General features: G+C 40.4%; 1 protein-coding gene across 5 annotated transcripts in view; it reads right to left on the bottom strand.

Annotated features, from left to right (window-relative positions):
- Window positions 1-17,944, bottom strand: part of VPS13C (vacuolar protein sorting 13 homolog C) — a 228,727-nt gene that overhangs the window by 40,974 nt on the left and 169,809 nt on the right. For all 5 annotated transcript variants that reach the window (XM_072147788.1, XM_072147784.1, XM_072147785.1 and 2 more), the window contains 12 exons: window positions 16,279-16,508; window positions 11,698-11,790; window positions 6,608-6,973; window positions 5,958-6,047; window positions 5,692-5,847; window positions 5,346-5,610; window positions 5,116-5,276; window positions 3,835-3,956; window positions 2,543-2,840; window positions 1,892-2,281; window positions 1,173-1,277; window positions 766-930 (listed from right to left, as the gene is read on the bottom strand). In XM_072147788.1, coding sequence (XP_072003889.1) covers window positions 766-930; window positions 1,173-1,277; window positions 1,892-2,281; window positions 2,543-2,840; window positions 3,835-3,956; window positions 5,116-5,276; window positions 5,346-5,610; window positions 5,692-5,847; window positions 5,958-6,047; window positions 6,608-6,973; window positions 11,698-11,790; window positions 16,279-16,508 — 2,441 coding nt within the window. The remainder of the gene's footprint in view (window positions 1-765; window positions 931-1,172; window positions 1,278-1,891; window positions 2,282-2,542; window positions 2,841-3,834; window positions 3,957-5,115; window positions 5,277-5,345; window positions 5,611-5,691; window positions 5,848-5,957; window positions 6,048-6,607; window positions 6,974-11,697; window positions 11,791-16,278; window positions 16,509-17,944) is intronic.

Genomic DNA, 17,944 nt, shown 5'->3' with positions numbered 1-17,944 from the left:
CATACTCGAATATAAGCCAAGTTACCTTATTTTACCACAAAAAAAATAGGAAAATGTATTGACTCGAATATAAGCCTAGGGTGGGAAACGAAGCCACTGCTCTATAATAAAATGGCCACAGCAGAGTTCCCCCGTTAGTGTTATGTCCACAGCAGAGTTCCCCCGTTATGTCCACAGCAGAGAGCCCCCTTTATGTCCACAGCAGAGAGCCCCCTTTATGTCCACAGCAGAGAGCCCCCTTTATGTCCACAGCAGAGAGCCCCCTTTATGTCCACAGCAGAGTGTCCCCTTTATGTCCACAGCAGAGTGCTCCCTTTATGTCCACAGCAGAGTGCCCCCTTTATGTCCACAGCAGAGTGCTCCCTTTATGTCCACAGCAGAGTGCCCCCTTTATGTCCACAGCAGAGTGCCCCCTTTATGTCCACAGCAGAGTGCCCCCTTTATGTCCACAGCAGAGTGCCCCCGCAGGTGTTCAGGTTCCCGGGCCACCAGATTCACTTCTATGCGATCTGCCGGCAGAGAAACTAAGACACGCCATTGTCGCCTGCTGACATTTCTGTGTTGGCAGATTGCATAGACGTGAATGTGCCGGCCCGGCCAGGAACCTGCTGCGGAGAGAAGAGGACGCCGGGGGACAGCGCTGGAGGGCGAGTACTAACTTTACTAACCGAGTTTATTGTCTATATAGTTCTTAATTAAATATGCACAGAATAAAGGGTGTAGAATTATAGAAGTGCTAGCATTTTTGTGAAATGGCCGCCATACCTCAGAGGATGAAACATAATGCCACTTCAAATCTGGTAAAGACCCATCTGCTTTAATTTCTCCAACTTCAAGTTCAAGTTCACACTTGTTGACAAGAGTGTAAAATGGAGTCATGGTAACAATCCGTGTTAGATTAAAACTGCTCATTTTTATGTTTACTCCAACCTTTAAAAGATTTTGAACAAAAGAAACATGTGATAAAATAAAAGCTATAATTACTTTAACACTCAACATTTTTATACCTAGGTTAAGAAGCTTGGAAAATCTTACCCAAAATTATAGCAAAAGTAATCTGGGAAAAGGTCTACTGATCAAAGTTCATCAGTCAAAAGTACTGATCAATAGTTATCTTTATATCAAATTTGTGATGGGCACATATTTTCTAATACTCCTAAGCATGGACTTACCAAATACTCCATTTTACCAGCTGGACATTTCACACAACCATAGCTTCCAACTGTATCCAGGGAAAATCCCGATGACCAGGAGCTTGTGGAAATACACAACTGGATCTGCATTAAAAGAAATGCATGATTAAAAGATTAATGTTTAAATTGCTAAGAAATTTATATTAAAAAGGGGTTGGGCACTTTACTTCATTATTTTTTGCAATGTGTGTATAAGTGTAGGGAGCAGGATACTATGTAATGTACCAATATACATATATAAAATGCTCTTCACCACTTTCTTGATATGTAAAGTGTAGCCTCCTGTCTTTTACCTCTTCCTACAAACATTCCTGTCCATAACATGGCCGCAGATGGAGGGTCATGTGATCTCTATCTATCTATGACCAATTGCCCTACCATTGTTCATGGACAATTAGAGATCACATGACCGTCCATCTGTGGCAATTTTATGGTCAGGAATATCTGTAGGAAGAGGTAAAAGACAGGAGGCTTCACTTTACATATCAAGAAAGCAGAGCAGAACTTTTAATAGATGTATATTGGTAAATCCCCCATACTTACACTCATATAACAAAAAAAATTAAACAAAGTGGCCAGTCCCTTTAAGGCTAGGATGTCAAAATATAATTGGCCAATTTGGCAAGCTCTAAATGAAGGAATTATTATGAGGTATGGTATAACTGAATCTAACCCTCATAAGATATAAACTGGGGAACCTTGTTTTTGCTGAAGATGTTCTTCTTCTTGAATGAGAAAAGTATCACATCTCTGTAGTCTGATGGGTGCTTAACATGTATGTCTTCAGCCCGATACTGTAAAATGCGTGATGTTTTATTAATGATCCAATATGGGCTAAAAACAGAGAGCACCATACGGTTTCCAATGCGTTTGACATGCACAGAGAGGTCCACCATCATTACTTCAGAAGTGTCCGCCGTGAAACAAATAGAGAAAAACTCAGGGAGACCATCATGGACCTTGAAGTGGCCATTCCAGTTTCTGCCCTGATATTTGATTAGAACAAGCTCCATGATTTCACCACTTATTCGAGAATTCAGGACATCACAAGAGCTTCCCTCGGGTAACATGTGAGTCTCTGCTGTCCCCTGAAATAAAGAAGTTTTTTATTTAAAGATCATTACATTGATCAACTGTGTCTAAAATAGAAAAGCAGTATTACAGGAATAATAACCTAACTTGTTCATATTAATTATATGGAGAACCACACCATTTATTTGCAGTACATTGAAATTTACCAGTATATTTCAATAATATTTTAACTTGAAATGATAGACTTCTATAGGCTGCTGTCAGAAATAAACAAGCATTATTCAGCAATCTTCACTGATTCATTTCTAATCTGTTACCTCAAGCAGATATCGTAGTGAGTAGGGTAGAAGGTTCTTAATGGTCAGTGATGGGTAAAGATGAATAATGTAAGCTGGGTCCCACTCCTTTTCCCCACTACTATTGATAAAATTGATTTCATCAGGCACTGCTGTGCAATTTACTATAAACGGAAGAAAGTTGATCTCTGTGGATGGACACTGAAGTGTGCACTGAACTTCACTGCTCCTGTGTAGCATTTCCTTCCACATAATATACGTTGTGGACTCTTTAAACTGCCCATTTAATGCACCGGATGGTTTCAAGAATAGTTGGCACCTAGAAATGTACGTAAACAAAAATATGACAACATAAAATTACATGACAAATTTGCAAGTGCCTCTGGGCTACATTCACATGTCCTCATGAGCAAACGTGTGGCATGACAGCAACCCAGCTGGAGAAGGAGTGAGGATACTCACCGCTCCCACGGCTCAGGTCCGGAATATGAGCGAGCAGCTTTTGCTATGTGGCCGCCTGGCTGCCCGTGCACAATACACATCTTTGGTGGCCGTGAGCTAGCTGTATGTAGCCTTAATATGATTTTCCCATCTTAAGGGCACATCCACATGATGGACTTTGGCGATTCAATTGATTTGCGCAAAGAAGAAGTGACATGTCATCTAATCCAGGCAATATGTTGAGTATGTCTGTTAAAATCTGCATTGGGAAGCCCAATTTGTGTATTTTGACACCTAATTCCGCGGTGTAAACAAAGCCCAACATAAATTGAGAAAAGATCACAAGTGACACGATGGAAAATAGGAGCAGTAGTATACTACAGTAAAAGGGAAAGTAAACCCTTTATGAAAGGAGTAGAGAACATTTAACTATGTTTAACTAAAGGAAAACTTTGCCTATAGGACAGTCTTAAAGAAGACAGCTCTCTAAACTTTAGTGATGACTTTCAGCAAATCTTGTGACACAATTAGCCAAATTAGTAAGTCGGGAATTGATCTACATGGAGCTGCCTTACTTAAGCTTGCATTATTGTAACAGTTTACTTTATCCGATCTTGGAAAATTCATTTGCATATGTTTTACTGTAGTTTTCAGCAGAGGATGCGTGAAACATTAAGATCCAGTAAGTCTTGCAAGATAATTTCCTTGAAGCGTCTCATTCCCTTTACCATCCCTTTGAAAAAGGGATCAGTCACCACACAGCCCCTTGGTTAAGTATCAAAGTATGCTTGGAATCATTCCCACAGCACATTCTGGCCTAAATGGTCAGAAGACAAACCTTTCTAGAAACTATGCTTTATTTTAAAACATACCTGTATGAATGAAGGGGAACATGGAATTCTTCATCTGGTTTACAAACTCCAATAGACTCTAGTAACTTGGCATTGGCCACAAATTTATACACTGTGAATGGAACTGAGAAATGGTTCTTGATCTGAAATAATAATAATTATAAAAGAAACTTAGGATCAGGACAAATAATTAACCCCCCCCCCCCCAACACACACACACACAAACCACACAGTTGCTTTAAGTTGTCTTTACTTTATACATGTTCCCCTGATGCCTCTATCCAAGGAAATAGTCATCATTCTGGAAGTGGGGTGCTGTTGTATAAAGTCTGTAAACCCCACCTTCTCACTGAAGCTGATACTGCTCACTGGATGAAGAGAATTCCTGAGGTTGGGGGAGCAGATGAGAGAGGCAATGGCTTTGTATTACTCTGCTTTATCATTAACCACTCCTTCAAATCCTCCTTGCTTCTCACACCACCCTTAGGATTCTCTTCAGCCGGTTAGCAGTGTCAGCTTCTGTGAGGAGGAAGGGTAGCTTGACTGTATATTGCAGCTCTCCACCACATGACTGGAATGAAGGATAATAAAATTATCATTTATCTGTTTTCAACCAAGAGCTTGTGCTGAATTTAAAGGGAACCTGTCACCTGGGTGCTCATGTTTTCAATAAAGACAGCTTGCAGAAGCCCATCACACCTGCAGTACAAATATGCCTTTCTGCATTCTCTAAGCATTTGAATTAGAACATAATTGAGTTTTAACTGACCTAGCTTTCTGACAAAATCCGCTGTTTAGTCCCAGTGGTTGTCTTTGGTTTGGATGCATTTTTAATAAACGTGTTGCATTTTAAATAGACAACATGTGACTTTTGTGTGCTGCTCACTTTTCAGCTTGCAGCACAAACAAGGCACTTGCATCTAAACCAAAGCCCACTACAAAAGAGGTTTGGCCAAGAAGCCAGGTAAGTTAAAACACTCAATTATATTGTAATGCAAATGCTTAGAGAAGATGGAAAGGAATATTTGCAATGCAGGTGTGATGAGCTTCTGCAATCTCTCTTTAGTGAAAATGAGGTCCCTGATGACAGGTTTCCTGTAAGGTCAGTGGAAGATGTAAGCAAATATGTTGTATAAAAGAAGAAGAAAATAAAGAGAAGAGATGGAAGAAAGAAGGGATAAATCACAGAGAACCATTTCAATTTCCAGTGGTAAAATTTAAGAATAACAATGGATTCCATAAATTTTAACTATACAATATAAAACGGTGGTCAAATGAAAAGTATCATGTCAAAAAACTAACCTGAAGTGGAGATCTAACTGTAAGAACTTTATTGCCCTCACTTGCATCTATTTGAACAACAATGGAGACACAATTCTCTTGTAAGGGACTTCGCACATTGTAAAGTCGCCTGGCTGGCTTGGTAACTGGGATATTTGCTACCTCGGTGTATCCCTGTGGAACTGCACAAAGGAAATAAATATCAGAACAGATAAAACAATTTTCTACCACCACTATTCACAATACTTTACCTATGCCAAGTGCAAAAAGGCTGCTTTCTTGGCGGTGCAGCGCCGATAACTTCCCACGGTGTAGAGGCTCTACAGATAAAAATTCAAGCTCCAAACACTGCCCCTCATTCACATTATGTATGTGCTCATGAGCAGAAGATCCAAACAGTCGCAGGTTTGCACCATGCTGAAGTATAAAGGGGACACCAAGGGCATTTTTGACTATTAAGGGGGCCCGATCCTTTAAAGAATAGTCAAATGCAGATGCAGTACCTTCAGAAAAAGCCTAAGATGAAAGAAATCAGTAAAGTAAGAACATGGTTAACTGTTCCTGCAGTTCAAAGATAATATAATCTACTTGCATTACCTTTGCCAGATTGTTAAAGACCCCCAGAGTGCTCTTAGAGATGGTGATATTCATGGTGTCCTTAGAAGTAATGTTAATGGCAGACTGGGGCTCCGGGACTACTATAAAGTCATCACCAGGTAAGAGACTGTTTTCCTGAATGGGGTTATTCTTCATCTAAATGTAAAAGAAGAAAGTGACTGACAAATTATAAGCAACTAAAATTAAAAAAGTATCCTGCAGATGACGACAAGAAAATAGGGGAAAAAAGGTCTGCTTAATTTTACCTCAAGTTTCAGATTCCACCTGCGTTTTCCATTGTCCACCCTTTCAATAAGAGGTTCCCAGACAGCATATATTTCATTATAATAATGGACCTGTGCAAATACAGACAGTATATTGTTATATTGAACCATTAAAAGATAAATACAACAAAATATTCTTTACTACACAATTGTATATCAGTAGAAACAGCAAAATAATATATCTAATCATGGGTCGTCTAAGTTATATTAATATCAGGGCAAGTGCAGGTAATAAGAAGATAATAACACAAGCTACGGTACACTTGTGTATGTGTTGTATGCTTTCCTGCACTTGCCCTAATTTTTATATACTTACATAAACAAATATGCACTACTTAAGGGGTTATCTATAAATCACAGGAGAGTACCACGATGGCTTAGTGGTTAGCATTACAGCCTTTCAGCGCTGGGGTTCATGTTTCAGGGTCAACATCTAAAAAGAGTTTTTATGTTCTCTCCATGTTTGTGTGGGTTTCCCCTGGGTCCTCCAGTTTCCTCCCACACTCCAAAACATACTGGTAGGTTAGATTAGATTGTGAGCCCCATAGGGACAGGGACCGATTTGGCAAGCCCTGTGCAGCGCTGTGTAATCTGTGTGCACTATATAAAGGAATTATTATTATTACTATTACCTCAAGTGTAGTGTCGGCAGTCACACTCATAAAAGATGTCCAATTGTTTACAGCTCCTGTAAATGCAGATTCCACTAACAGCAGTGGGACTGTACGGTGTCCTAAACCACACTCAAGTGTTACTTGCACTGTTTTAACTTTTAAATCAAACTTTTCTTCCTTTAGGGAGCACTCAGGGTTCTGAAAGCATTCTGTTGCCTCGCTGGCTGAATCCACTCCCAGGAACCATCTGTTGCAACTATCAGTGGTTTTTGTCTCCCAGATGTTCCTGTGTTCAACTAGATTCCCCTTTTCTTCACTGTCCTTAGGTTTTGGTTTCAAAGCCGCCATAATAGTTAGCACAGTGTTTAAAATTATAGGAGAAATCTGAAGAAAAAAGAAACATCTAATAATGAAATACAGAGAATTTATAGTATATAAAAGCAACAGAGACAGAAACACAGTCCTAACCACACTGAAGCATGTTTATCAGTTTATCAACCCCCAAAGCTTAACAATCCTCGGATATCAGTAGAGTTACTGGCAGCAGCACCTACACTGTGGACAACCATTCCAGTTTTTCCCATAGCCAAAAGGTGACGTTCACACATTGCGTTTCAGATGCTTTTTTAAACACATCATAAATGCAAGGGGTTTGGCCCAAATGCATATGCGTTTTCACTGAAACACAGGCATTATGGAATCAGCATCATATGTTTTGCAATATCAAAAAATGTGCTGCTCATTCCAAAACCTGTGAGTTTCAGTGGACACACATATGCATTTGTGCAAAGCCCTCCGATTTGTGTCTTGAATGCTTTTAAAAACACATCCGAAAATACAACGTGTAAACATGCGCTAAAACAGCGGACAGTGGTGGTGGCACAAATTACTGATGAACTTTATATTCAGTGGACAGTTCAGTAATAGTAATAGACACCACCTTAAACAAAATAAAATGTTAAATAACGTTTAGCAAAGGTTACAGCGGCTAAAAATACAATGAGGTAGATATATAAAAAGTGATGCTGAACAGAATAGTGCAAAGTTATATTATCCATCCCGATTTATCTGGTGCAAAATAAGACTGTGGATTCTATCTGTAGTATTTTAGAACGGTGGGGTCGTACTTTAGACCAGCTATTAGTTGATGTCGTTTAAAAGGGTATCCTCATCTCGCCATTGACATTTAATTTAATTCATCTGCATATACACACGAATTTCTTCAATTGGATATGGTCCCTTAGAAATTAGATTATTGTCCTTTTCCTGAGAGATTTCACAAAGAAACAAAATTGTTTTTGCATGTGGTCCAGAAGCTACTACTTGTCCCACAGCCGTCCTGTAGTAATGAACACTGAATCCAAGAGAGCAGACACGAATCAATGGCCCATGGCCCCCTCTGCCAGAGTGGTCTTATCCAAGGACAAAATGGCTACATTTATGGGGAATTGTCTTCACACAGGTACTTATTTTTAATAAAAATCCAATTGAAGAAATGAATATAGGCGGTGAATGCCCAGATGAGAATATCCCTCTAAATCTGAAGTTTCTGGCGAATAGACCGAGGTCCCACTCCCTTTTACAGACAAGTTGGAAAATTGCAAGAAAATGGTCTAAAACCCTCAATGAATGTGGTATACGGCATATCAGTTGCAAAGTACTCAAGAATTCTGGTGTAGACAGGTTGATGAATCTTCCCCAAACGGTTTATAGTTCAAGAAATTGTAGTGTGTTTTGTACAATTAAATAAAAATCTGCTTTTACTTGAGAAAGCTAAGTTACTGGATTCCTTTCCCTTGTAATTAAACCAAAACACTGATCTACTAATATGGCCATGTACTACAACTGCATTCCAGAAAGAAAGAGATGGAACGGCTGAACATTTCCTTAAACTCCTGTAGACTACAGTGAGGACCCTCATGTTCAGTAAATGTATCTTCTTTTCTCTGGACAAGCAAAGAAGCAGGGAGCCCCTTAGATATCTATAGGAGCAAGACCCTGAAGAAACACCAAACCTAGGCATTTATTACATACAATGAAGATCAAAATTAGAGAACAATGTATGATCACTTGATTTATTTTCAGATATAATAAACTGCATATACTTGGGTATAAACCGAGTTTTTCAGCACAATTTTTGTGGGTTCGCCGGCAGTGCAGGGAGATGCACGTCAATGCACTCTCCCCACACACACACTATGATGTGTTGCCGCCTGGTGATGTCATAGTGTGTGCATGGGGAGTGTGCACAGACATGCATTTGCCCATGCTGCTGGCGAACTCAAAGACCAGAAGAGGAGAGATGTGGTGAGAAGAGGATGCTGGGGCTGAGTATTAAGTTCATAATAAGAGGGCGGGCATTCCATTAATTGGAGGGGGGGGGATCTGCTGGACATTTAACTGATGGGGAGGGTTGCTCTGATGAGCATTTCATTGATGGGGGAATGGCTTTGCTGGACATTTCATTTATGGGGGATGACTCTTCTGGACATTTTATTTATGATTTTACAAGCTCAATAAAGAAGAATTTTTTAAGTGATTTCCCTGAGCTGGATCTGGTTTTGTTTTTCTATGTTGCCGTGCCCTAGCAGTGGGGTGATCCATGCATGGGAATGTTCGTCACTGGAGGTCAGTAAGCTGGAACAATAACTTTTTGCTGTCCATGGTGAAAGACTGGATAGAAGCCCGGGACTTGGTATATATCTGCTGTTTGCCGGTAACAGACTGGAGATAGGACATAGGATGGATTAGTAAAGGGAGAGTTGAATTTTTTTTGCAGTTAGCGAGTGTGATAGGCTTGCCTAAAGAGATGGGTTCACTAAGATCATGTGTCCGATATCCTGCATGTGTCGCTTCCTCGCTCAGGTCCGCTGCAGTTCACCTTTTCCTTGCATGCATGTAAGTGCATTTCATTAGGAAAAGACAATTGTTATTGTGGTGCACAATTCGCCCCTACGGAGCTACTCACGGAGTAAGACTGGTTCACAAAGTTTCTTGCGACACAATTTGAAACTTAAATCCTGTGTTCAGTCCGATTCAGTCGGATCGTTCAACGGCATTGTATTAAATGGGGGGGGGGGGGGATGCTGCAGACATTGTATTAAATGCGGGGGGATGCTGCAGACATTGTATTAAATGCGGGGGGATGCGTCCCCTGATTTCTGTCGCATGAAAGCCAGCTTGCCACACTCCCATCCCGTGCAACTCAATCCCCTGTTAAATACCTGTCCCAGCCTTGCAAAACCCGAAAACGTTGTAAAGTCCGACGAAAGTGCGTCCTCGGACCTTAGTAAATAAGCCCCATTGATTTAAATGTGGGGGTGGGGGGCTGCTTCAGACACTATATTAAATGGGAGGACTGCTGTACACATTTTATTAAATGGGGGGGCTGTGGACATTTTGTTTATGAGGTGAGGCCGCTGCTGGAAATTTCATTAGTGATAATAGGCTGCTGAACATTTTATTAGAGAGTAGCGTCTGCATTTTCCACCCTAGGCTTATACTCGAGTCAATAAGTTTTCCCGGTTTCTGTGGTGAAATTAGGTGCCTTATCTTATACATAATTTATATAGTAATCTCAATTGATTAATATTTGATGTATTTTTTGTAAGGAGCACACCAAGCAGATCAACATAAAAACTTTATTTTGCAAAAAAACCCCATGATGATCATAATTAGAGAACAGCAATGACTGGAGCACAGAGAAGGATTATAATTACATTTTCTGAAGGTAACACAAGTCACCAATCAGTAGGAAGTGTACAGGCCTATGCTTTTAAAAGACTTTAGCACATCTGTGATCACAGGACATCACTAGTCTCTCACACTGCTCTGGTGGGCGTTTGGTACACTCTTCTTCTAGTATCCAATATTTTTTCAATAGGTTTCTTTGCCATAACTTTGAAAAATCCTTGGTGACAGAGGTTTTCTATTTTGTTTAGATCAGGACTCTGGGCTTTTCATTGTTTCAATGTTTTCTGTTTCAAGTAACTACTTTACCCGTATTGCTGCATGATGGGGGGCATTGTCCTGCATGAAAATTGCTTGCTTATTGGTGAAAAAGATTTTGATTTCCACTTGCATTCGCTCTGCCTTGTAGCTGTATGAGAGGTCCAAATCCTGCTGCAGAAATCATTCCCCAAACCTCAACACTTGCTTTCACTAACTTCTCTACACACTTTGGGTTGACTCTTTCCCCAGTTTGTCAATGAACATAATGCTTTCCATCAGACCCAAATAAGTTAAACTTGCTTTCATTACTAAAAAGAACTGTGTACCACTTACTCTGTCCACACTACATGCTCCTCAGCAAAGATGAGTTTGGTCTTTTGATTCTTTCTGCTAATGAGAGGTCTGGTCACTGCAGAGTGGGCTTTCAGGCCAAATTCTCTTAAACATCGCAATGTATGACGAGATAGATCCTTACTCTGTTTAGTACTGAACTGAAGAGCAATTCCAGTTGCAGTGTAAGAACGATCAACCATGGAGTTTCTCCCGATTATCTTGCATTAATATTTTGAGGACAACCAGCCTTCTTGGGGGACTTTAATGAGTTAGTGATGTTGTAAAGATGCAAAATTTAAAAAAAATCACTTGGAATAACCAACCTCTCTTGCTATGGCTGATAGGGTCCCCTGGAGAACCGACTGCCTGAGGGTTTAAGTCACTTCGGAATGGCACACCATTTTTGCAAAGTCATTGAAAATTGGAAAGTTAGGCTGTCAGTTAAATAGGGTTTATCAGATAATTAAAGAAATTAGCACCAGATTAGTAAGCAGCTCCTAGTGCCATTTTTCTGGGTGACAGGTCCTCTTTAAGATACTTCTATTTTTCTCATGTCAGGATATATTCAGATAGGGCTCGACATTTAGGAAATTGTGTGTTGTTCTCTAATTTTGATCTCCAGTGTACACTGTAGACTTTTGTTGTAATCCTTGGGAAAGGTACAATCTCACAATATGGCTTTTGGACCAGAAAATGGTTGTCCACTCCTGCTGAAATCCTTACTGTGGAGCATTAGCATTACCCACGTGTTATGAGAATACAGTAAAAAATAATTCTAAAAAATATAGTAAAATATTTGCCATAGTGATAAAATGTTAATTTACCTTTATGATAACTTCTTCTATATTAAGGCTCCCATTCTGGCTCCCCGCCACAGATGTTGTATTTTCCAAATGCAGAGAGCAGGGTTGTATTACCTAGGGTCAATATAAATTATAATATATCAGTTATAAACAGTTCTTAAAAAGGAAATCAGGAATCTGAAGACGTTATTTATAATACAATATTACAGATGCAAACACTATTTGCCTTTGACCATATGCAATGGTCAGTCACATCAACCAGGGCCGGATCATAGGGGGGGCTCCCTGGGCTAGAGCCCCGGGGCCCCCACCACTTTGCCCTTAAAGGGGCCCCCACCAAATGTGGGCGATTCGAGCGGTCGCATGACCACCCGATTCGCCCACTATGTATTTGGGTCCGGGCTGACCGCCGTAAGTAGCGCACATGGGGCTTAGAAATGCTTAATGCTATGGCAGAGCCAGGGAACAATAAGCTCCCTGCTCTGCCATTTGGTGATCCGTGGAAACCAAGATGGCGGCGCCGTGTGTGACGTCACGGCGCCGGCGCCGCGTGTGATGTCACTGCGCTGGCTGCTAGCAGGGCGCCGCCATCTTGGTACACCTCCGAAGATAACCGCGCGGTAAGAACACAAGGAAGGCGTGCATCGGGGGAACGGAGGAAGGTGATGTACAATTTTATTTATAAAATAAACTGGATATAACTGTATATAGTTATTATTGGTGGGGTATATAGTTCGTTATTATTAGAGCTGTTGTGTATATAGTTATAATAGGGGGGTGCATATAGTTATTATGGGGGCTATATACTTAGTTATTATAGGAGGTGTTGTGTAATTAGTTATAATAGGAGAACTGTATATAGTTAGTTATTATAGGGGGTGTATATAGTTATTATAGGAGGTATATAGTTAGTTATTATAGAGTGGTGTATATAGTTATTATAGGGGGTATATAGTTAGTTATTATAGAGTGGTGTATATAGTTATTATAGGAGGTCTATAGTTAGTTATTATAGGGGGTGTATATAGTTAGTTATTTTGGGGGTATATAGTTAGTTATTAAATGGTGGTGTATACAGTTATTATAGGGGGTATATAGTTATTATAGAGTGGTGTATATAGTTATTATAGGAGGTGTTGTGTATATAGTTATAATAGGGGAACTGTATATAGTTAGTTATTATAGGGTGGTGTATATAGTTATTATGGGGGTATATAGTTAGTTATTATAGGGGGGTGTATATAGTTATTATGGGGGGTATATAGTTATAATAGGGAACTGTATATAGTTATTATAGGAGGTGTTTATAGTTATTATGGGGTCTGTATATAGTTGTTATAGGGGGACTTTATATAAATAATGCTGGGGGTTCGAATAGTGATTACTAGGGGGCTGTATATAGTTATTGTTAGGGGGTTGTATATAGTGGTTGCTGGGGGAGCTGTATACAGTGATTGCTGGGGGAGCTGTATATAGTGATTGCAGGGGGAGCTGTATATAGTGATTGTTAGAGGGTTGTATATCGTGATTGCTGGGGGAGCTGTATATAGTGATTGCTGGGGGAGCTGTATATAGTGATTGCTGGGGGAGCTGTATATAGTGATCGCTGGGGGAGCTGTATATAGTGATCGCTGGGGGAGCTGTATATAGTGATCGCTGGGGGAGCTGTATATAGTGATTGCTGGGGGAGCTGTATATAGTGATTGCTGGGGGGGCTGTATATATTGATTGCTGGGGGGCTGTATATAGTGATTGCTGGGGGGCTGTATATAGTGATTGCTGGGGGGCTGTATATAGTGATTGCTGGGGGGCTGTATATAGTGATTACTGGGGGAGCTGTATACAGTGATTGCTGGGGGAGCTGTATATAGTGATTGCTGAGGACTGTATACAGTGATTGCTGGGGGAGCTGTATATAGTGATTGCTGGGGGGCTGTATATAGTGATTGCTGGGGGGCTGTATACAGTGATTGCTGGGGGAGCTGTATATAGTTATTGCTGGGGGAGCTGTATATAGTGATTGCTGGGGGAGCTGTATATAGTGATTGCTGGGGGAGCTGTATATAGTGATTGCTGGGGGAGCTGTATATAGTGATTGCTGGGGGGGCTGTATATATTGATTGCTGGGGGGCTGTATATAGTGATTGCTGGGGGGCTGTATATAGTGATTGCTGGGGGAGCTGTATATAGTGATTGCTGGGGGAGCTGTGTACAGTGATTGCTGGGAGAGCTGTATATAGTGATTGCTGGGGGAGCTGTATATAGTGATTACTGGGGGAGCTGTATATAGTGATTGCTGGGGGAGCTGTATACAGCGGTTGCTGGGGGAGCTGTATATAGTGATTGCTGGGAGAGCTGTATATAGTGATTGCTGGGGGAGCTGTATATAGTGATTGCTGGGGGAGCTGTATATAGTGATTGCTGGGGGAGCTGTATATAGTGATTGCTGGGGGAGCTGTATACAGTGATTGCTGGGGGAGCTGTATATAGTGATTGCTGAGGACTGTATATAGTGATTGCTGGGGGAGCTGTATATAGTGATTGCTGGGGGGCTGTATATAGTGATTGCTGGGGGGCTGTATACAGTGATTGCTGGGGGAGCTGTATATATAGTGATTGCTGGGGGTGCTGTATATAGTTATTGCTGGGGGAGCTGTATATAGTGATTGCTGGGGGAGCTGTATATAGTGATTGCTGGGGGAGCTGTATATAGTGATTGCTGGGGGAGCTGTATATAGTGATTGCTGGGGGGGCTGTATATAGTGATTGCTGGGGGGGCTGTATATATTGATTGCTGGGGGGCTGTATATAGTGATTGCTGGGGGGCTGTATATAGTGATTGCTGGGGGAGCTGTATATAGTGATTGCTGGGGGAGCTGTGTACAGTGATTGCTGGGAGAGCTGTATATAGTGATTGCTGGGGGAGCTGTATATAGTGATTACTGGGGGAGCTGTATATAGTGATTGCTGGGGGAGCTGTATATAGTGATTGCTGGGGGAGCTGTATACAGTGATTGCTGGGGGAGCTGTATATAGTGATTGCTGAGGACTGTATATAGTGATTGCTGGGGGCCTTTGTATAGCGATATCTGTTCCCTGTCTGGACTACATTTAATGGGGGCCCCACCATATTTTGCGCCCAGGGGCCCCCACCAACCTTAATCCGGCCCTGACATCAACCATCAATGTGGTACTACGAGGCTCTTCTTGTATACAGGCAGTCCCCGGGTTACGTACAAGATAGGGTCTGGAGGTTTGTTCTTAAGTTGAATTTGTATGTAAGTCGAAACTGTATATTTTATAATTGTAGACCCAGACAAAAAAAATTTTTTGGCCCCAGTGACATTTGGAGTTTAAACATTTTTTGCTGTAATGGGACCAAGGATTATCAATAAAGCTTTATTACAGACACCTTACAGCTGATTATTGCAGCCTGGGACTATAGTAAAGCATTCAGAGAGCTTCACCAGAGGTCAGAGGGGTCTGTCTGAAACTATGGGTTGTCTGTAAGTCGAGTGTCCTTAAGTAGGGGACCGCCTGTAATTTAATCCGGCCTTGTGAGTATTGTGTTAGGCTCTTTCACATTGGCATTGTTTTTCCACATCCGTTGTTCAGTGATTTCCACGGATGCCTCACAAAGCGATTTTTAATGGGTGTTTTTTTCCCCCAATCCGACGTTCGTGGAAAAAATTTTAAACCATATACGTTGTTTTTTAAGGATGTGGATGACAGAGGTAAATCAAAGTCTATGGGTCCACTAAAAAAACCTAATGAAATCCCTTTTTATTCACTTATGAAAAAAAAACCAGTGTTAAACCTTTCGTTTTTTTTGGCGGACACATAGACGCAACAGACTTGCAAAAGCAGAGAAAATAATGTAAAATACATCCTTAACCAGAACAATAAAACAGGGGAGATATTTGAGATGTAGAAAATTAATGGGACATAACTGTAAAAAGTACAGATTTAGATCTTCTGCTAAACGGTGCAAGTTCTTTTTATAATACAGTTTTATTTTTATTTTTTATAGAGTATGAAAATGTATGAAGAAGGAATGAAAGGCAATCCTCTGTGGGGGACATTAATCACTAAGCATGCATCTTGCAATTGTTCTATATCTGCCTTTGAAGCTCTGCCGCCCTTTAAATTTATTAAAGTGGTGCTGGCACTGTAATAAATCTCTCGGCAGTGTCTGGGTTTTTTTTTTCCTTCAAATAATTGTAAAACTATTAAAACAAAAAGAGTAAAATAATTGCAGCTACACATACACCAGGAGTGAGAGTGGAGTTTGCAAATTTTTTTTAATGATTTTTACGAAAAAAAATTGAAAAGATAAATCAACTGTTAAACAACACCCAAATGATAAATTAGATGCCCTAGTAACATTTGCATGAATAAGGTAAAACACCTTTGTGATTAGATAAAAAAAGTAGCAAAAATGCAGCAATGCGATTATTTTGCGCAAAATAATAACAACCGTAGACCAGATTTAAAATGTCAAATGTGGCCCTATAATTTCAAAATGAACTCCAAAAGTTGGATCATGTGCTCTGTAATAGTTACACATTTTTATGCCAACAGAATAGGGAGTAAGAATCATACCGTAGTGATATTTGTGCCTCTCAGCTCTCGTAGGAAAGGACAGGCAAGTACTTTGAATTCTTTTACTATGGCGGTTAACTTCTTCTCCGAGTTCACATCAGTGAGAGTAACATTACCCTGAAAAGACACAGCTAAAGCCGGGGCATCTGCCTTTGCAAGGCTGGCTACGAACACTATCTCAGGATCCATGATCAATGCTTTCAAACTCATTTTATTTGAAGTTGCAGGTTCTAAAGAAAGAAAAAAAATTAAGAGAGCAAAGAACAGACATTAGGGGAGATTTATCAAGAAAACTGGCACACAAGCCTTTATATAAACATAAATCCTTTAAGACAACCAGCGATGCAATTATTCCATCCCTTATGACCAGTGGGCATAGAGGAATGTGAATGGGGCTGAGTGGGCCAGTATGGGGAGTTCATGCCTAGCTATAGCCTTTGCCCGTTCAGGGCAGTGCAAGCCGTAGAATTGCCTGACAGCTCAGCCACACATCAATTTTTTTTTAGGAGGTCGCAGCCTCCTTACATATCTGGTGCAGAGCAGAAATTACATCATAAATCCCCCCCACTAACTAATATTCAGCATCACATTTTTATCTGTTATAGCAGTAGATATTGATACCATCAGGAACAGCAACCATGCTTTTGTTAGATGCATAGGATTTCCCTATTTTTAACAGTGACACATGTATTTGCTGTCGAAGTAGTAGTGTTTTAAACAAATATCAAATACAAGATTGTCATTTTAGATTTCAATAACCATTTCTTTTTGACTCCACTTTTGTTTTTGGAAGTGTCATTGAAGCAAGCCTGGCTTCCGATTGCGGGCTGGTGTATCAAGGTAGGGATTGGTGGAAAGTTATTCCAGCTGCTCTCTTGTATTACATCTCATGACCTTTACTTTTTCCCTGCAATCTTATTTTTGTCATCATCTGTAAAGGGGCGACCCCATACACATGAGTCTGCCTTACCCACCTAAATTATTATGCTCAACTGACACTTTTCTAGTATTTATTAAGAAGGGATATGCAATAGAATTACATAGTAAAATGACAGGATATAGAGCACAAAATCCCCCTCACATCTGAATACTTGCTAAATAAAGGCTGCACATATTGTTCTCTTAAACATTACCCCCGCTGGAAAAGGAAGGTCTTATGAGCCAAGACTCTATTTCCGCTATTTGGCTTGAGTATTAGTAATTTCCTTTTGTTTTGGCAGTATGTACACCAATGCATGATTAATACGAGAACATACGTGCATTTCTAGACACCAGCAACCTCTGCCCACAAACATTTACTCACAGCACAGACTATGGGTCATAGATTAATCCTATAACACAATACAATATTATGGACTCTCTGCCTAAATTGAAACCAAGGTGTATGAACCCAAACATATACATTACTGTCATTTATAACCCCAGGTGTCCTAAGCAGGGAAAAGTTCTTGTGCTGAGTTGCCCTATTTCAGAACAATTATCTGGCATTTGCCCATGGTAAACAACAGATTCGCCCTGTACATGTCATTATCTTTCAAGGACAGTGCTTGTTTTTATCAGAAAAAAAACTGCCTTTTACATGTGCCAATGATCAGCAAACAATTATTCACTTGTATGCTTCTGTTCATTGTGCCATGTCTCATTACCTGCATTCACATGACAGAAT

Source organism: Engystomops pustulosus, chromosome 4 (genome assembly GCF_040894005.1).
Source record: "Engystomops pustulosus chromosome 4, aEngPut4.maternal, whole genome shotgun sequence".
NCBI classification, from domain to species: Eukaryota; Metazoa; Chordata; class Amphibia; order Anura; family Leptodactylidae; genus Engystomops; species Engystomops pustulosus.
The sequence above is the reverse complement of the archived record's forward strand: the minus strand, read 5'-3'. Positions and strand labels throughout refer to the sequence as shown.